Raw genomic sequence first — 21,359 nt, 5'->3', positions numbered from 1 at the left:
GTGCAGTCCAGAGTATCCGGCACCAGTGTGCAGTCCAGAGTATCCGGCACCAGTGTGCAGTCCAGAGTATCCGGCAACAGTGTCTAGTCCGGGACCGAGGGGGTCTGCCTGCGACCCGGGACCGAGGGGGTCTGCCTGCGACCCGGGACCGAGGGGGTCTGCCTGCGACCCGGGACCGAGGGGGTCTGCCTGCGACCCGGGACTGAGTAAGTCTGACGATCCGGAACTAAATATGATTAACTGTGTATCAAATGAGTCTGCCTACAGTGTGGAACGGAAGAGGTCTGCCTACGATCCGGAACGATGGGAGTCTGCGGCCCGAAACTGAGCAAGTCTGTCTGCATTCTGGAGGACAGTAGGCCGGAGCCAGAACCACCTCCTGTATAGGTGGGTTGGGGAGGGGGGGTGTAGCACAAGTGCCGTCGGTGACGGCAGCCACCCTCCCTTCCCTCCCTTTAGTTTAGGGGGATTTTTTATTTTTTATTTATGAGGTGCATCCGGGGTCTGCACCTTTAGGGGGGGGGGGTACTGTCACGTCAGAGGGTATTTTGTTTGTGGTTCGGGGTGGTGATTTATGTAGTAGGGTGTTTGATTTATTATTTCCGGGTTTTGGTCTATGTTCTTTCTGGTTTGTTGTATTTCTATGTTTAGGTTGATGGGGGGTTGGACTCTCAATTGGAGGCAGGTGCTTTCTCGTTGCCTCTGAGTCCTATATATGGGTAATTGTTTGGTTTGGTGTTGTGGGAGATTGTTTCTTGTTTTGCCTGTGTGAGCCTGACAAGACTGTTTTGTTGTTCGTTCTTCGTTTTTGTTATTTTGGTGTTCTCTTTATTTAAAAATAAATACAAGATGAGCATCCACATTCCTGCTGCGTTTTGGTCCTCTATTCCCGACGACAGACGTTACACTTTCACAGTTTTTTTTACGAATAAGAGCATCAGGTGGTTATGTGGTTAGACAAACACTCAGCTCTTATAGTCTTCTAAACCCATTACATGTCTATGAAGTCAGGCTGTTTAGGCTACTTTAGAAATGGGCGTATGAGGTGAAATGGAACCAGAACCGCCCATGTCCTCCGCGAGCGCGGAGGTTAAATAGAGCTAGCAACCAGCATAGCAACCAGTATAGCAACAGCTTTGGTTCATTACGTAGGCTGGTCAGGATTTGACTGTTTCTAGCAACGGCCCTAGCAACAGACGCTAACAGCTAATTGAATCCCGTTGTGACCCAGGGGTGGACACTTTTGTCAGTGGACACTATTTGACATGGCAGGCCCTGTTATAAATAATGTGAATATCATTTAAATATTTAATTTCCCGTTCAAGTAGGCCTATTGAAAATAAAGGGCAGGACCTTTGTTTTCTCTGTTCTCTAACCTGAACTCTTGAACTTGCAGAGGCTGGCCAGTGAAGCAGAACGTGTCCAGCGAGACCATCCCTGGCACGACAGCGTCAAGGTAACACTACTGTAACACCCTACCAGCAGACTGTCTGCATTTGTAATGTATAAAAGAGTCAGCAGGGGGTCATGATATTAAGCACATCCCCTATTGATGTAATGATTATATCAACAGTAAATGTTCACCCCACCATCATCATGCACTCCTCAAAGTCATCAATGACCTCACCGCTGCTAGTACTGGTGCCCTCAACATCCTGATTCTCCTTGACCTTACATAAGTTCAGACCCTTTGCTATGAGACTCGAAATTGAGCACAGATGCATCCTGTTTCCATTGATAATACTTGAGATGTTTCTACAACTTGGAGTCCACCTGTGGTAAATTAAATTAATTGGACATGATTTGGAAAGGCACACACCTGTCTATATAAGGTCTCACAGTTGACAGTGCATGTCAGAGCAAAAACCAAGCCATGAGGTGGAAGGAATTGCCCGTAGAGCACCGAGACAGGATTGTGTCAAGGCACAGATCTGGGGAAGGGTACCAAAACATTTCTGCAGCATTCCAGGTCCCCAAGAACAGTGGCCTCCATCATTCTTAAATGGAAGAAGTTTGGAACCACAAAGACTCTTCCTAGAGCTGGCCGTGGGGCCAAACTGAGCAATCGGGGAAGAAGGGCCTTGGTCAGGGAGGTGACCAAGAACCCGATGGTCACTCTGACAGAGCTCCAAAGTTCCTCTGTGGGGAACCTCCCAGAAGGACATCCATCTCTGCAGCACTCCACCAATCAGGCCTTTATGGTAGAGTGGCCAGACGGAAGCCACTCTTCAGTAAAATGCACATGACAGCCTGCTTGGAGTTTGCCAAAAGGCACCTAAAGACTCTCGGACCATGAGAAACAAGATTCTCTGGTTTGATAAAACCAAAATTGAACTCTTTGGCCTGAATACAAAGCATCACGTTTGGAGGAAACCGGTACCATCCCTACGGTGAAGCATGGTGGTGGCAGCATAATGCCTTTGATGTTTTTTGGCGGCAGGGACTGGGAGACTAGTCAGGAAGGAGGTAAAGATGAATGGAACAAAGTACAGAGAGATCCTTGATGAAGTCCTGAGCGCTCTGGAGCAGGTTCAGACTGGGGTGAAGTTCTGAACCTTCCAACAGGACAACGACCCTAAGCACACTGCCAAGATAATGCAGGAATGACTTCGGGACAAGTCTGACTGTCCTTGAGTGGCCCAGCTGGAACCCTGACTCGAAGCCAATCGAACATCTCTGGAGAGATCTGAAAATAGCTGTGCAGCAACACTCCCCATCAAACCTGACCGAGTTTGAGAGGATTGGGGGAAACTCCCCAAATTCAGGTGTGCCAAGCTTGTAGCGTCATGCCCAAGAAGACTTGAGGCTGTAATCGCTGCCAAAGGTGCTTCAACAAAGGGTCTGAATACTTATGTAAATTTGATATTTCAGTTTTGAATTTATACATTTTCAAAAATGTCTAAAAACCTGTTTTTGCTTTGTCATTATGGGGTATTGTGTGTAGATTGAAGGAAAAAATGTGAATACATTTTAGAAAAAGGCTGTAATGTAACAAAATGTGGATAAAGGGTCTGAATACTTTCCGAATGCAATGTATATTTGCAACTGCTTGACAAAAAAAAATAATCTTGGTCGACCAACAGCCCATCGACCAAACAGTTGACTAAATGGGGTCAGCCCTAAAGTCAAGACCTATATTTTAGCATTTATTATCTTTAAAAATGATACATTTTCTCTAAGCCTCATGTGTAGAATAGCATGAGATGAGCTATAAAACCACACTTCTCTCGGCCCCATGGCAAAGTGTGTAGTATTGCAGGAGCTTTAAAACAGCAACATTTTCTCTCAGCCTCATGTCAAAATGTGTAGAATAGCATGAGATTAGATATAAAACCCCACATTTTTCTCTTTGCCCCATGGCAAAATGTTAATTAATTTCTGTTTATGCCACTGGTGATATAATCCATAGGCTACATTTTTCACCTTGTTTGGTCATTGGCAATTTAGGGCTAGGTTCATTTGGCTGTAATGTCGAAAAGGCAGCATTCGGCAGAAATTTTGGTAGGGTGAACATTATTTTGCCCAAACAGATTGTGAACCCAAAATGTGTAACTGATTCTAGTGGGAGGAAAATACAGTGCCTTCAGAAAGTATTCACACCCATTGACCTTCTCCACATTTTGTTGCGTTAGACTCACTTTAAAATGTATTAAATATAGATTTATTTGTCACTGACCTACACACAATACCCCATAATGTCAAAGTGGAATTATGTTTTTCAATGTTTTTTGTCAGTAAGTATTCAACCCCTCTTATGGCAAAGCTAAATAAGTTCAGGAGTAAAAATTTGCTTAACAAGTCACATAATAAGTTGCACTCGGTGTGCAATAATAGTGTTTAACATAACTCTGTACCCCACACATACTGTACAGTTAACTGTAAGGTCCCTCAGTCGAGTAGTGATTTTGAAACAGATTCAACCACAAAGACCAGGGAGGTTTTCCAATTCCTCGCAAAGGGCACCTATTCTGTCCTCCAAAGCAAAAGAGCAGTAACTGCACATTTGGTCAGAAATGTGTTAGACATTTTTGATACGTTAAATACATGCTTTATCATGTGGAGAAATATCCTGCCTCCACTGTGTTGTTTTGGAGAAAAGGTTACAGTGAAACCAAGGAAAAAAAGCAGTAACTTCCATCACTCACTTCAGTTACTGTCTTTTACCTTGGTTTCACCAAGATTTGGGCTGCAGTTACTACGGTTTACCTAGTTATTATTTATTGTTTGCTGATACAAGTTTCAAACTATATAACACTGACAGCCACAAATAAATCTATGATCACATGTTTTAGTAAAAAAAAAACAATCATAATGGACATGTATTCCAGTGGTGTACCAAGCAAGAAGGCAGTAGCTGCTGTCTAGGGTCAAAGGTCATGTGAGAGGTCAGGGTCAATATAAATAAAAAATAACCTCATAGTAAGACAACAGATAACTACATCTCCAATGATCAGACTACAATTCATTTGGCTGGAAAATGTAACAACGTTTGTCCTTTTTCTCAGTTTCAGTCTATGAGCAGTTACTGCTCTTTTACCTGGTACGGCAGCATCGGTAGATGTGTAAAAAAACAAACATTTAATATCCCTTTGAGCATGGTGAAGTTATAAATTACACTTTGGATGCATTCGCTACAAAGATACAGGCATCCTTCCTAACATCTAGTCAAATGGCTACCCAGACTATTTGCATTACCCCCCTCCCTTTTTACACCACTGCTTCTCTCTGTTGTCATCTATGCATAGTCACTTTAATAACTCTACCTACATGTACATACTACCTCAAGTAACCGGTACCCCCCTGTATATAGTCTTGCTATTGTTATTTCACTGCTGCTCTTTAATTACTTGTGACCATTTCTTAATCGTATTTTTTTTAAACTGCATTGTTGGTTAGGGGCTCGTAAGTAAGAATTTCACTGTAAGCATTAAACATTTCACTGCGCGGAAGACACCTGTTGTAGTCGGCGCATGTGGCTAATAACACTTTATTTTATTTGTCTTACTGTGGACTGATGAATATCAAGGCTTTTAGAGATACTTTTGTAACCCTTTCCAGCTTCATGCAAGTCAACAATTCTTAATCTTAGGTCTCCTGAGATCTCTTTCGTTCGAGGCATGGTTCACATCAGGCAATGCTTCTTGTGAATAGCAAACTCAAATTTGTGAGTTTTTTTATAGGGCAAGGCAGCTCCAATCTCGTCTCATTGATTGGACTCCAGGTTAGCTAACTCCTGACTCCAATTAGCTTTTTGGAGAATTCCTTAGCCTAGAGGTTCACATACTTTTTTCAACCAACACTGTGAATGTTTCAATTATGTATTCAATATAGACAAGAAAAATACAATCATTTGTGTGTTATTAGTTTAAGCACACTATGTTTGTCTATTGTTGTGACTTAGATGAAGATCAGATCAAATTTGATGACCAATTTATGCAGAAATCCAGGTAATTCCAAAGGGTTCACATACTTTTTCTTGCCACTGTACATAGAGCTGAATCCGATGTTGACATTTTTAGCTAATATCGGCCGATTCCGATATATTGTGCATCCCTACATCCGACCTGTGATTAAAAAAAAAAAAAACATTTTTATTCCACCCTGTTCATGGGCCAAACCCGTTGGAAAATATGTAGAATTGCAGGAAATGAGCTTTGTTATTTTTTTTTTATGGAAGGAGCACAATCCATGGAAAAGTTAGCTTGCTAGCTATTCTGACATGCTAGAAAGTAATTGAAACAAGTTGAGAAAAAAGTAACTTCAAGAAACGTGGTTTATTATCTTCTGAAGCAATTGAGTGTCCTGTCTTCATTATAGAAGTTATATTTTGCTATCTCATAAAACAAATGCGATCTCTTTGACGAGACCTTTAGTCAGTGAATTAAGCCGTCTCCTATGTAAATACTATTTCTGCCATACATGCCTTCAAACTACCGTAAACCCCGTTAAGTATTCCCTTACCTAAGGAAATATTTGAGGTGCTCTATGCAAATTATTACCTAAGGTAACCAGGCCCTGGAACTCCCTCTGTGACACCTTTCAGTTCCACCTAAAGCCCCACATCTTCACCATGGCCTACCCACAAGCCCCACCAGTCAGGGGCAGAGGACGGAGCTCAGGGATGAGCTGGTTCGATAGTGCTGGGCTGGGATAGCTGGAGCTGTAACTGGCGGCGCGGACTAAATCAAATCAAATGTTGTTGGACACATATTTAGCAGATGTTATTGCAAGCATGGTCAGCTCAGCCGGGGGGAGCACTGCTGAGCCCTACACACTTTGACATTCCACTTTTCCACATGGTTTGGTCCATTAGCCCATTGAGGCAGGACAGGGCCGGTGGACTCATCCTCCCTCCCCCGCCACACCACCCCACCCCAGCCATCCCAGCAGCAGTTGACTCCCTCTGTGAGCCTCACCACCACTGGCTCGCTCGCTGTGTACGAACCAGCAGAGCTCACAAGTAACAACTCTTCCCATCCTTATGCACCGACAAAAAAAGTGTTTGGTTGGATGATTCAGTGGGTTTGACCACACTGTCGTATTGTCGTGGGTGTATTATGTATATGAAATACAGGGGTGTAGTTTGGTGTTCCTTCATGACAGCAGGACAGTTTGTTTCAGATGAGCATTTCCAATTTATTTTTTACTTGTTGAGGGAGTATGGTCGTTAACTCTGGTTACCTTATTATAAGATTGTGACAAACTTAGGGTTGCAAAGGGAGGGTTTACCAGTAAACTACCAGAAGTTTGGTAACTTTCAAGTTTTTATTTTATTTGATCAGATTACATCTATTTTTAGATACTCCAGATAATCACAGGTGTCCGTAGTTATTTCTGGTCCTCTGTGTGGCCTTATCACATGTAAAATATATAATATAGGCCAAATAAAATAAAATGACAAAGCTGTAAAACATTATCCTAAATATAAACCATCAACTTAGTGAATACCGTTGGTGTTTAATGTGAGGTTTTCAGCATGAAATATCCAATATATTTTTTGACATACTTCTATTTATTTTGCTATCTCAATATGTCTTTGTTTTAAATGTTTTGGTGCCAAACTGGTGGCAGTTGTGAAAAAGTCAATAGTTGGTGGAGTTGCTTGGTTCATTGAAAATAATGACATTGTTGACTAGATGCTTTTTTTTCATTAATTAGGCTATTTTCACTTTAACTATATGGTCTATCCACTAGAAACTCAAGGTCAATATGGACACATATACAAAAAATGAGTACTATATATGAATTCATTTTTATAAGTTACCATAGATTGCCATAGATTTCCTGTTAATTACCAAAATTACTTACGATTCCAGATCTTTGGTAAATTAGCGTTAGCCTTGCAACTCTAGGCTAACTTGTCATCATCCATGTTATATGTCTGTTTTGTTTTGGTCTTTACCAGGAGTGGAACATGACATATTACGATTCCAAGGCAGAGCTAGACTATGTGAGTAGAAAGTGAAAAGCTCATTTCTACACATCCTCTCTCATTTGTTGATAAAACTTTTGAAATCTGTTGAAGAATGAAGTGGTAGTAATATTGTGTATGTTTGTGTGTGTGTGTGTGTGTGTGTGTGTGTGTGTGTGTGCGCACGTGTGCGTGTATCTACGTGGGTATGTGTGTTAGCAGTACTCCCTGCAAGATGGTGATGGGGAAACGGTGAGCCCTCCACTACAGGTGGAGTTTGTGTATGACCCTAACTTCAAAAATAAGGTCAACTACTCCTTCACAGCCGTTCAGATCCCCACAGACATCTACAAAGGAGGTGAGTTTCGCATTAGTGAAATGGACAATGATTATCTTGTAATTATGTTATTTAGCAGTCATTTGCTGCTCAGTTGAGACTATGGCCCTGTACACACTTGATTAGTACAACTGATGTACAACACATTTGACACAATGGTTGTGAAACAACAAATATTTTGGCAGATAGTTTGTCTCCTCAATAATGCTTGTGATAATTTTTTTGGTGCAGAAAAACTCCATACCAAATGCTTTGTGTGTGTAAAGGGCTAGAGTGTTTTTCAGTCTTCATTTAGACAGGTGGAAAGTATAAGGTTTACAAGTTAGTAGAGGGGAGAATAGCAGTGCTTGACTTGGACTCAAATAGGTACCGGTACTCAATTTTGGGTGCCAGTACTGTTTATATTTAGGTGCAGGAGCTCCACAATTATTTTGAGCTAATATTCTATAAGAGGAACAGGAGCTGAAGCAGCACAAAATATGAGGTGCTTGTACTCCTCTCCGGGGAGCTCCTGCCCATGTCAAGCACTGGAGAACAGGAATGTTAAACAAGTGGCGGTAGGGGTGGCATTATGCACTACCGCCACACCATGCTCCTTCACAGGTACAAAGCCTATATAATGCCTACACCCCCTTGAACTTTTTTCACATTTTGTTGTGTTAAAAAGTGCGAATGAAATAGATTTAGTTGTATTTTTTGGTCTTTGATCTTCACAAAATTCTCCATATTGTCAAAGTCAAAAGAAAATTCTACACATTTTTACAAATTAAATAACAAAAATAGTCGTTTCGTAAGTATTCACCCCCTTTGTTTAAGGCAAGTCTAAATTAGTTCAGAAGTAAAACATTTCTTAACAAATAACATAATAAATGACGACTCACTCTGTATTTTTTTATGACTAAACCCCTTCCTCTGTCCCCCATACATACAACATATGTAAGGTCCCTCAGTCAAGTATTGAATTTCAATCACAGATTTAACTAGAAAGACCAGGGAGCTTTTCGAAAGCCTCATAAAGTAAAGGGCAGTGATTGGTAGATGGGTACCAATAATAAATCAGAAATTGAATATATCTTTAAGCATGGTCAAGTTAATAATTATGCTGTGGATGATGCATTACATCACCCACACATCGAGCATGGTGTAGTTGCATCATGGTATAGGTATGCTTGACATCGGCAAAGACTGAAGAGTTTTTCAGAATGAAAAGAAACGGGATGGAACTAAGCACAGGCAAAATCCTTGGAAAACCTGCTTCAGTCAGCTTTACACCAGACACTAAAAGAAGAATTCACCTTTCAGGAGGACAGTAACCTACAATATATATACAAAAGTATATGGACACACCTTCAAATTAGTGGTTTCGGCTATTTCAGCCACACCCATTGTTGACAGGTGTATAAAATCGAGCACACAGCCATGCAATCTCCATAGACAAACATTGACAGTAGAATGGCCTTACTGAAGAGCTGTGTGACTTTCAACATGGCACCAACAAGTCAGTTTGTCACATTTATCCCCTGCTAGAGCTGCCCCGGTCAACTGTAACTGCTGTTATGGTGAAGTGGAAACGTCTAGGAGCAACAATGGCTCAGCCGCGAAGTGGTAGGCCACACAAGCTCACAGAACGGCACCACCGATTCCTGAAGCGCGTAGCACATAAAAAACATCTGTCCTCGGTTGCAACACTCACTACATCAGCAAAATAACTGTTTGTCGGTGAGCTTCATGAAATGGGTTTCCATGGCCAAGCAGCCGCACACAAGCCTAAGATCACCATGCGCAATGCCAAGCGTCGGCTGGAGTGGTGTAAAGCTCGCCGCCATTGAACTCTGTAGCAGTGGAAACGCGTTCTCTAGAGTGATGGATCACGCTTGACCATGTGTCAGTCCGATTGACAAATCTGGCGGATGCCAGGAAAACGCTACCTGCCCCAATGCATAGTGCCAACTGTAAGGTTTGGTGGTGTATGGTGGTTTGGGCTAGGCTCCTTAGTTCCATTGAAGGGAAATATTAACGCTACAGCTTACAATGACATTCTAGACGAATCTGTGCTTCCAACTTTGTGGCAACAGTTTTGGGGCAGGTCCTTTCCTGTTTCAGAATGACAATGCCCCCGTGCACAAATCGAGGTCCATACAGAAATGGTTTGTCGAGATTGGTGTGGAAGAACTTGGCTGGCCTGCACAGAGCCCTAACCTCAACCCCATCGAACACCTTTGGGATGAATTGGAACACAGTCCCCGCTGCAATATTCCAACATCTTGTGGAAAACCTTCCCAGAGGAGTGGAGGCTGTTATAACAAGAAAGGAGGGACCAACTCCATATTCATGCCCATGATTTTGGAATGAGATGTTCGACAAGCAGGTGTCCACATACTTTTGGTAATTTAGTGTATCTAGACTTTCTGGACTTCCCTTTGTTGCTGCACTAACCCTCTCCATCTCCAATATCCTAACCAATAACAAGTTATTACTACTGATAATGGGATTATGAAATCATAAATGGACTCATTATGCAACTAAAATGAGCTCAAGTCAAATAGTCTCCAACAGAATAATGGGCAAATATTGCACAATACAGTGGGCAAAGCTCTTTTGAGACTTAACCAAGAAGACTCAGCTGTAATCGCTGCCAAAGGTGTTTCTAACATGTATTGACTCAGGAGGTGAATACTTATCTAATCAAGGTATATTAGTGTTTGATTTTTCATTCATCTTTTAAAAATATATATAATTTCTTTCAATTTGACATTATAGAGTATTTTGTGTAGATCGTTGACAAAAAATTCCAATTCAATCCAGTTTAATCCCACTTTGTAACGCAACAAAATGTGAAAAAGTTCAAGGGTGTGTAGACTTTCTATAGGCACTGTAAGTGAGACCAATCCGTCTTCTACATGGTCTTCCCCTTCAGCCCCAGTGATTCTAAATGAGCTGAACTGGACCCAGGCGCTGGAGAAGGTGTTTATGGAGAACAGTCAAGAGGATCCTTCACTACTCTGGCAGGCATTTGGTAGCGCCACTGGGGTCACCCGCTACTACCCAGGTACATGATGTCCATATTACAGGAATACATGATGTCCATATTACAGGGATACATGATTCCCTTATTACAGGACATACAGGATGCCCTTATTACAGGAATATATGATGTCCTTAATACAGGAATACAGGATGTCCTTATTACAGGCCATACATGATGCCCTTATTACAGGAATATAGGATGCCCTTATTACAGGAATACATTATGTCCTTATTACAGGAAAATATGATGTCCTTAATACAGGATGTCCTTATTATAGGAATACAGGATGCCCTTATTACAGGACATACATGATGCCCTGATTACAGGAATACAGGATGTCCTTATTAGAATTATAGGATCTCTTTGGTCCTTTCCTTCACGACAATGCAATATACTGTAAAGCAATAAAAATTGACTTAAATGTGAATGGTTATATGGTTATATGAATGGTTGGAAATATGCTGGGTTGTGAAACTAAACTGAATGTCAGCAAGTCTGCACAATTGAAGTGTTCCATAATAACCCCCCTCTGTCTCATATTTTCTGCATCCCAAATGTCACCCTATTCCCTTTTATAGTGCCTTATTTTTAACCAGGGCACCCTATTCCCTTTATAGTGCACTTTTTTTTTACCAGGGCTCCTAGTATTGCACTACAGTATATAGGAAATAGGGTACCATTTGGGATGCACTTATCTATGCATTTATCTATCATTTCTAGGCAACAATGAAGTACCTGCGATTTGTTTCAATTAAAATTGTTAAAAATAAACTAAAATAGATTTTCGGCAAAGAACAATTTCTCAAGCAAGAATTTAGGATTGTCTGGGAGGGGTCTGAGTGGGGAAAACTATCTGTTACTGGCAGAGCGGTTTGGAACTCTCTTAGTCTACTAACTAATTTACCGCAAACAGCTCTTACGCGTTCTCATAAGTTTCACAATTTCACAGTATTATTCCAACCTCATAGTGTGGAAATATAAAAAAACACAGGAAAGTCAGGTTTTTGCACTGGTCCTCAAAGAGGGCTTACTTGAAGGTTACAAAACTCAAAGGAAAGTAATACCACAAAACCTATGAAATGTAAATACAATATTAGCTCCATTGTCTTATATATATCAAATATCATCGTCTGGTGGCATACTGGTTGTAAGGGGTACATACTGGCGGCAGAGAAGTCAGACACAGGAGAGCAAAAATGGTGTTTCCAAACGACACAGTTTAATAACAAAAAAAACACCGGAAAACAGAACAATCAAATAATGGGTACATAACTAATGCACACTAGGACAGACGTGCACAAGCACTTACAACAAACAATCACGGACAAGAACATGAGGGGGAACAGAGGGTTAAATACACAACATGTAATTGATGGGATTGGAAAAGAGGATCAGCGATGGTTAAAAGGTTGGTGACTTCGACCGCCGAACGCCGCCCGAACAAGGAGAGGGATCCAACTTCAGCGGAAGTCGTGACACTGGTAGGGGCAAATAAAAACTGAAAGTTACAATTCTATGTTTTTATTGCCTTATCTGTAGCCACACCGTGGAGGGCCCCTGATAAGATCGACCTTTATGATGTGAGGAGAAGGCCATGGTATGTGTTACCTATTCTGTTCTCTTTTAATAATTGATTTTGATTATGGTTGAAGAGTTCATTTTGAGAATTCTTAATTATTTCTTTTTCATAAGGTACATCCAAGGGGCCTCATCCCCCAAAGACATGATCATACTCGTTGATGTGTGAGTTCTCAAATTTAAGTTCCAATAACTTAGTACCAAAATGACTGGTTACACTATAAGACAGTGCAGTGCATGCATCTCATGATACCTTTCCCCTGTCCCCCCTCAGGAGTGGCAGTGTGAGCGGCCTCACTTTGAAGCTGATCAAGTCATCAGTGATGGAGATGCTGGACACTCTGTCTGATGACGACTATGTCAACGTGGCCAGGGTGAGTGTGTCTGTGATAGTGTGGTAGTTACTGTAGTTACACCTGGGATTGACATTTCATTGGTTATACATTCGTTTTTTTTGTAGAATTCTATTTCTTACTATTTTCATAGACATCAGCATAAAACATGTTGCACAACCTTAAACAACACCGCAATCACTCATATGAACGGTTATGTTCATAACCAATTTCCTCTTTCACTAACAGTATTTATCTCTTGCTGTCTATCTCGGCTGCTCTCTCACTGTCTTTATCTCTTGCTGTCTATCTCCCTGTGGCTCAGTTGGTAGAGCATGGTGTTTGCAATGGTGTTTGCAATGCCAAGGTTGTGGGTTCGATTCCCTCGGGGGGCCAGTACGGGAAGAAAAAAAAAGAAAATGTATGAATTGAAATGTATGCATTCACTACTGTAAGTCGCTCTGGATAAGAGCGTCTGCTAAATGACTAAAATGTAAATGTATCTAGCCTGCTCTCTCACTGTCTATCTCTTGCTATCTAGCCTGCTCTCTCATTGTTGTTCCTCAATCCCACTTCTGCTCTCATTCTCTCTCCTTTCTTGTTTCAGTTTAATGAAAAGGCTGAGGCAGTGGTCCCTTGCTTCAAACACCTGGTCCAGGCCAACGTTCGCAACAAGAAGATCTTCAAAGAGGCTGTAAAGCTCATGCAAGCTAAAGGCACCACAGACTACAAGTCTGGTTTCCACTTTGCCTTCAATCAGCTACTAAACGTAAATGACTTAAAGCTCAACACTCTGAACGACCGCATTCTGTACAAGTGATGCCCAATTCTTTAGGGCTCCTACTATGAAATAGACAAGGACATTTTCCAAAGAAAATGTGTGTGCTTGCAATTTTGTGCTTTGAGCAAGCACATGAAGGGCATTTCATTACAGATAACAGGCCAACCAGCAGAATATTTACGAGTGGCTCTCAATGACTCCGCAATGCATCGTGCCTAAGAACAGCCCTTAGCTGTGGTATATTGGCCATATACCACACCCCCTCTTGCCTTATTGGTTAAATATACTTTAGTTACAGTATCAACCTTGCCTTCCTCTAAATCACCCTGTGCATTAGTTAAAGAATGTGCACCTGGGGATAAGAAACGGCTGAGAGTGTAATGTCGTACGATTGCAAACAGCAGTGACTACACATTTTGTAAAAATGTTGACCGAAATCAGACTTTGTAGTAATGTTTTGTACACTCAGTGTATATGCATATTATAAAAAAACAGTTGCAGTCGGAAGTTTACATACACTTAGGTTGGAGTCATTAAAACTTGTTTTTCAACCACTCCACACATTTCTTGTTAACAAACTATAGTTTTGGCAAGTCGGTTAGGACATCTACTTTGTGCATGACACAAGTCAGTTTTCCAACAATTGTTTACAGACAGATTATTTCACTTATAATTCACTGTATCACAATTCCAGTGGGTCAGAAGTTTGCACACCGTAAGTTGACTGGGCCTTTTAACAGCTTGGAAAATTCCAGAAAATGATGTCATGGCTTTAGAAGCTTCTGATAGGCTAATTGACATCATTTGAGTCAATTGGAGGTGTACCTGTGGATGTATTTCAAGGTCTACCTTCAAACTCAGTGCCTCTTTGCTTGTCATCATGGGAAAATCAAAAGAAATCAACTAAGACCTCAGAAAAAAATTGAAGACCTCCACAAGTCTGGTTCATCCTTGGGAGCAATTTCCAAATACCTGAAGGTACCACGTTCATCTGTACCCAACAATAGTACGCAAGTAAAAACACCATGGGACCACGCAGCCGTCATAACGCTCATACCGCCATAAAAAAGCCAGACTACGGTTTGCAACTGCACATGGGGACAAAGATCGTCGTTTTTGGAGAAATGTCCTCTGGTCTGATGAAACAAAAATAGAACTGTGTGGCCATAATGACCATCGTTATGTTTGGAGGAAAAAGGGGGAGGCTTGCAAGCCGAAGAACACCATCCCAACCGTGAAGTACGGGGGTGGCAGCATCATGTTGTAGGGGTGCTTTGCTGCAGGAGGGATTGGTGCACTTCACAAAATAGATGGCATCATGAGGAAGGACAATTATGTGGATTTATTAAAGCAACATCTCAAGACATCAGTCAGGAAGTTAAAGCTTGGTCGCAAATGGGTCTTCCAAATTAACAATGACCCCAAGTATACTTCCAAAATTGTGGCAAAATGGCTTAAGGACAACAAAGTCAAGGTATCGGACTGGCCATCACAAAGCCCTGACCTCAATCCTATAGAAAATGTGTTGGCAGAACTGAAAAAGTGTGTGTGAGCAAGGAGGCCTACAAACCTGACTCAGTTACACCAGCTCTGTCAGGAGTAATGGGCCAAAATTCACCCAACTTGTTGTGGGAAGCTTGTGGAATGCTACCCAAAACGTTTGACCCAAGTTAAACAATTTAAAGGCAATACTACCAAATACTAATTGAGTGTATGTACACTTCTGACCCACTGGGAATGTGATGAAAGAAATAAAAGCTGAAATAAATCATTCTCTCTACTATTGTTCTGACATTTCACATTCTTAAAATAAAGTGGTGATCGTAACTGACCTAAAACAGGGGATTTTTACTAGGATTAAATGTCAGGAATTGTGAGAAACTGAGTTTAAATGTAGTTGGCTGAAGTGTATGTAAACTTCCAACTTCAACTGTACATCACATGTGATTTGTAATAAGACTTTGCAATTAATATGATCAAAGTTTATTAAACTGAATATCTGAATTTACTGAATACCATTTAACATTATAGTAAAACCATGTGCAATCAAGTATTATTTAATAACTTTGTAAATTTAATGGATTCGCATACTTAAAGTACAAGGCAATACTGACATTAACCAACCTAATTCTAGGCATATAGATCCTAAAGTTAACTTACAAGACAAAGCATGAACAAAGAGATGCCTACTAGACCAGAGCCCTAGAAGCCTAGGAAATGAGAATTGGTCATACAACTTTCCTCCATAGACTGGAAACAGGATAAGAGAGAGGACAAAGGCATTTAATTCCATCCATAACATCTGAAGGTGAAACTCTTTCAACCCACAGCCAACCACCATTGACAAATCAAACGATACCAAGTTTAGTGTAACCTGACCACCAAGCCCAATCTCCACAGGGTGTGACAGCATAGATTCTAAAGGCTTGTGTGGGGGATGAGACCAATTCCAGAGACGACCATAAAACTCTTGCATTTAGAGTTCACCCTGTATAGATGCAAGTTACTACAGAGACCGTACATCCATATAGATAGCATCGGAGTTATCCTCAGTGAACACGTTTCAGATAGATACCAAACATGGATACTATAGTATTATTATATCACACATTCAATAGTCAGTCCTCTGTATACTGTAACAGAGAGTATAACATTTTGGCTCCTCATAAGGGAAATAAATGGCTGTCTAGTCCTTAAGCATTGTCCTTTGTGCTTTCCTTCTGTTCCTGGCCATTTGCCAATGCGGACCCAGAGGTGAAGGCATTGACCTTTGTGCTTTCCTTTTGTTCCTGGCCATTTGCCATGCGGACCCAGAGGTGTAGGCATTGTCCTTTCTGCTTTCCTTCTGTTCCTGGCCATTTGCCATGCGGACCCAGAGGTGAAGGCATTGTCCTTTCTGCTTTCCTTCTGTTCCTGGCCATTTGCCATGCGGACCCAGAGGTGAAGGCATTGTCCTTTGTGCTTTCCTTGGTTTCCTGGCCATTTGCCATGCGGACCCAGAGGTGATAGAGAGCACATAAATTAGGGCAGAGCCTACAATGGTAAGAAAGATAGCAAACTAAATATGTAAAAACTAGCTAACATAAAGGAAATGACAGTGTAAAAATGATAGTTATACAAAGTCAAAGATTTCTTAAAAGTATAAACATTTCTGTGATTAAATAGTTTGTAACTTATGGTGAAAAAATGCAACAAAACATGAAAAGCATAAAACCATTAAATACAGTTGGAATGTAGTTAGGACTCTCAAACTGTTTCCATCAAACAGAAAAAAAAAAAAAAAAAAACACGTTTAGATTGTTGATATTGCACTTTGCCTTTGCATTACCAATATATACTGAACAGAAATATCAATGCAACATGTAAAGTGTTGGTCCCATGTTTCATGAACTGAAATAAAAGATCCCAGAAATGTTCCATACGCACAAAAATATTATTTCTCTCAAATTTGATGCACAAATTTGATTACATCCCTGTTAGTGAGCATTTCTCCTTTGCCAAGATATTCATCCACCTGACAGGTGTGGCATATCGAAAAGCTGATTAAACAGCATGTTCATTACACAGGTGCACCTTGTTCTGGGGACAATAAATGGCCACTCTAAAATGTGCAGTTTTGTCACACCACACAATGCCACAGACGTCTCAAATTTTGAGGGAGCATGCAATTGGCATGCTGACTGCAGGAATGTCCACCAGGGCTGTTGCCAGAGAATTGAATGTTCAATTCTCTACCATAAGCCGGCTCTAATGTTGTTTTAGATAATTTGTCAGTACGTCCAACCGGCCTTACAACCGCAGACCACCTGTAACCACATCAGCCCATGACTTCCACATCCAGCTTCTTCACCTGCGGAATCTGAGGAGTATTTCTTTCTGTAATAAAGCCGTTTTGTGTGGAAAAACTAATTTTGATTGGCTGGGCTTGGCTCCCCAGTGGGTGGGCCTATGCCCTCCCAGACACACCCATGGCTGCGCCCCTGCCCAGTCATGTGAATTCCATAGATTAGGGCCTAATGAATTTATTTAAATTGACTGATTTCCTTATATGAACTGTAACTCAGTAAAATCGTTGAAATTGTTGCATGTTGCGTTTCTATTTTTGTTCAGTATAGTTGTTTAAGGTCATACAAAGACAGAGTGCAGTATCTGCATTTTATGAGTCATAGGTCAAATCAGTGGTCATGGTTGATATGCATAACACATTACTTCATAATAAGATAATACATCAGTGCATTATCACATATCTACCTACAACATGCTGTATTTGGCTGGACAGCAAATACACTTTAAGCCATTTTTCTCAGTTTCACTGTTTGCATAGTTACTGCTCTTTGCCTTTGTAGGGCATCATAGTGAAAGCCATATTAGGGGAGCAGCTCTAATAGTGCACTACTTTTTACCAGATCCCTATTTTTAAATAGGGTGCCCTTTGGGACATAGACAGTGTTCCACTCTTGCCTGCTTTATTCGTCACATACTTACATTCTGTATTAATCATTCACTTGCTGTGTTTTGTATTAATGTTAGCACACACGCTTTCTGTTTCTCTTTCTAGAAGACGAATGTCCCGCGAGCTCACTGCAATAAAATAATCATGCTGTTCACTGATGGAGGAGAGGATCGAGCTCAGGACATCTTTGAGCAGTACAACTGGCCCAACAAAACGGTCCGTTTCTCAGAAACTAAACACACACACAAAACATTTCAATCACTATTTCATTGATGGAATCCATAAATGCTTCACTAGGGTTTAAAACATTCCACCTGCTTATTTCCTCCTGTTACAGGAATCTTCCAAATGGGATTTCCTGTCAAATGATACCACAATGGATACCACAGTTGGCCGTGTATCTCTGTGTTAATGTCCCAGAATAAAGATGAATGGGTTCTTTGAATTCTCTTTCTCCTTAGGTGCGGGTCTTTACATTCTCTGTGGGGCAGCACAACTATGATGTCACACCCTTGCAGTGGATTGCGTGTGCCAATAAAGGTGAGTGGGATCGGTGCAGGTGCTATTTTTCCTAACCAGCATCAGTGAAGATCCCTCTTGTCCAAAAATAGATGCAGTAGGGGGTTGTAACAAAATTGCCGTTTTCATTTCCTTGTGCGCTAATAAACATGACACTTGTCTGCTTAAGAGAAGTTACTGTAGTCTTTCAGTTTATAACCCCTAGCCTAGTTTATAAGCGCCTGATACACAACCTCCATCTTCACTCTCCCTCATCTGTGCCATAATTGTGAGCTCTGTTTCTCATCCTATCTCTCTTTTTATCCCTCTCTCTCTCTGCTCTCCCTCTAGGTTTCTATTTTGAGATCCGCTCCATCTGTGCCATAAGGATTAACACCCAGGTGGGTTTGTCTAGTGCCTCTTACACAGCTGATCCTGGGTCAGCCAGTTCTCCTCCTGGCACTGCTTCCTGGAATTGTTGTTGTTTACCGGAGACTGACTCTAATGTAGCGTTTATATTATTACGCTGAGGTTATTACTGTGACAGCTGGATGACAGGCAAAGATATAAAGTTGGACAAACTTTACTGAGCATCTTTCCATCAGCAACAGCACGTAGTCATGTGAAATACTTTTCCTGTGTGACATCAGCATGAGTGCGTTCCAAATGGCACCCTATTTTCTACATAGTGCACTACTTTTAACCAGAGCCCTGTGTGCCCTGGTCCAAAGTAGTGCACTATAACGGGAATACAGTGCCATTTGGGACACAAGCTACAGAATGTGTAACATCAGTATTGCTACAAAGCTGATACCTGACTGTTTGCTATTCCTGTGTGTTGTTACCAGGAGTACCTGGATGTGCTGGGCCGCCCGATGGTCCTGGCAGGCAGCCGCGCCAAGCAGGTTCAGTGGACCAATGTCTATCAGGATGCCTTGGTGAGGTCACCTACCTCAGAACATTCAGCTATACCTAATCTATAGCCTGAATGCCAGTCTGTTTGTGCTATCATGCCAACTTCATTGCAGTCAGTCACTGTTTGGAATGACATTGAGTGACAAAGAGTTGGCATGATAGCTCAAACAGACTGGCACTCATGCTAATTCATCTACTTTGGACTTAAAGGGCGACTGCACTTCCTGCTTTGGCCAAATTCTTTATCAATGCTCATTAAGAAATGCTAGCGGCCATGACTGAAGGCAAACAAGAGTTGTCTTGGGGGTGTGGTTTGAGGTGGGTCTTTCTTGGGTTTGTCTTTGCCAGTCAATTACAACAAACAAGGAAAGTAGCTAGCCATTTCGTGTTGAAACATTGAAAGCGAGCTGGCAACATGCATCAAACATGTCTTTTGCGTGGTTATGAGCTTCAGGTTCAACGATAGCTATGCAAATCTTTCCTTCAGGTTCAACGATAGCTATGCAAATCTTTCTCTGACATTACACATAAGCGAGAGGCTATGTATTTAGCTAGTTACATCACAGTATCACAGCCTAGTATCATAACAGCGTAGCCTATAATGACATGTAGCTGTTTGACGCTTGACAGCCCAAGAAGAAACTAGTTGGATGTATCCATATCCTGGCCATATGCCCAAGATTGTTGAACAACTTTCTGGAAGCCCATTTTCTCTAGAGTAGCTACTAACCACACGTCTTGTCTGGGGAAGAGGTTCCAGTGGGCGAGTTTGTTTTGCGCAGTGGTGGAAAAAGTAGGCTACCCGATTTTTATACATGAGTAAAAGTAAAGATACCTTGATAGAAAATGACTCAAGTAATAGTCACCCAGCAAAATACTACTTGAGTAAAAGTCTAAAAGTAATTGGTTTTAAATATACTTAAGTATAAAAAGTAAATGTAATTGCTAAAATATAAAATGTATCAAAAGTAAAAGTAAAAGTAGAAATCATTTCACATTCTTTATATTAAGCAAAACAGACGGCACCATTTTCTTGTTTTTTAAATTTACGGATAGCCAGGGGCACACTCCAACACTCAGACATCATTTACAAATGAAGCATTTTATTTTAGTGAGACCACCAGATCAGAGGCAGTATGCATGACCAGGGATGTTCTCTTGATAAATGTGTGAATTGGACTATTTTCCTGTCCTGATAAGCATTTGACATGTAATAAGTACTTTTGAGTGTCAGGGAAAATATATGGAGTAAAAAGTACATTCGTTTCTTTAGGAATGTAGTGCATTAAAAGTAATGTTGACAGAATTATAATCCAAACCAAACCCTCAAGTAAGTGATGACGCAGTCACTTGCCAAACTCAAATTTGGACGAGACTGACTTCATGACCAAAATTATCCTATTTACACCTTGTAGTCAATTTTGACACTATAATTAATATTTCGGACTCATATTGATGCCACATAGGCTGTTTTAAAACCAGAGAAGTTGATTCTAAGGGGCAGTTGACCCTGCAGTATATACACATAGTCCACTGACAGAGACATACCATTGAGTGCTGTCACGCCTGCTTCCGCTGTTCCCCCCTGGCGTTCGAGGGCGCCAGGCTCCTCCATCATCATTACACACACCTGCCGTCCCCCCGTCACGCGCGTCAGCGATTATTGGACTCACCTGGACACAATCATCTTTGTCATTACCTTCCCTATATTTGTCTGATTCCCCGCTCTGTTCCCTGCTTCTGCATTGATTGTCATACGTCCTTGTTTACCCGTGTGCTAATGCTTTTCCTGTCTTGTTCTATGTCAGTTCCCGATTAAATGTTTGACTCCCCGTACCTGCTTCTCATCTCCGGCATCGACCCTTACAAGTGCTCTGAAGGTGGATGATAATATATCCACATCTGATTTCTAAGTTCCATAAGCATTACAATCTCCTGTAATCATATAGTGAGGTGCCATTGCTCAATGTAGACACATTGGGGCGGTTTCCTAGACACAGATTAAGCCTAGGCCTGGATTATGATG

At 41.2% G+C, this 21,359-nt stretch overlaps 1 protein-coding gene across 2 annotated transcripts in view; it reads left to right on the top strand.

Moving 5' to 3' along the window:
- LOC106565177 (calcium voltage-gated channel auxiliary subunit alpha2delta 2b) overlaps window positions 1-21,359 on the top strand; it is a 77,536-nt gene that overhangs the window by 39,635 nt on the left and 16,542 nt on the right. Inside the window, exons 4-15 of one of the 2 annotated variants that reach the window (XM_045691449.2) lie at window positions 1,397-1,456; window positions 7,406-7,450; window positions 7,634-7,769; window positions 10,666-10,797; window positions 12,316-12,373; window positions 12,469-12,519; window positions 12,629-12,728; window positions 13,294-13,455; window positions 18,026-18,136; window positions 18,382-18,460; window positions 18,770-18,819; window positions 19,267-19,356. In XM_045691449.2, coding sequence (XP_045547405.1) covers window positions 1,397-1,456; window positions 7,406-7,450; window positions 7,634-7,769; window positions 10,666-10,797; window positions 12,316-12,373; window positions 12,469-12,519; window positions 12,629-12,728; window positions 13,294-13,455; window positions 18,026-18,136; window positions 18,382-18,460; window positions 18,770-18,819; window positions 19,267-19,356 — 1,074 coding nt within the window. Of the gene's footprint in view, window positions 1-1,396; window positions 1,457-7,405; window positions 7,451-7,630; window positions 7,770-10,665; window positions 10,798-12,315; window positions 12,374-12,468; window positions 12,520-12,628; window positions 12,729-13,293; window positions 13,456-18,025; window positions 18,137-18,381; window positions 18,461-18,769; window positions 18,820-19,266; window positions 19,357-21,359 lie in introns of both variants that reach the window. The other variant, XM_014132020.3, reaches the window with a different exon arrangement.

This window comes from Salmo salar, chromosome 12, assembly GCF_965601325.2.
Source record: "Salmo salar chromosome 12, fSalSal1, whole genome shotgun sequence".
NCBI lineage: Eukaryota > Metazoa > Chordata > Actinopteri > Salmoniformes > Salmonidae > Salmo > Salmo salar.
This window is presented reverse-complemented; position numbering and strand designations above follow the sequence as displayed.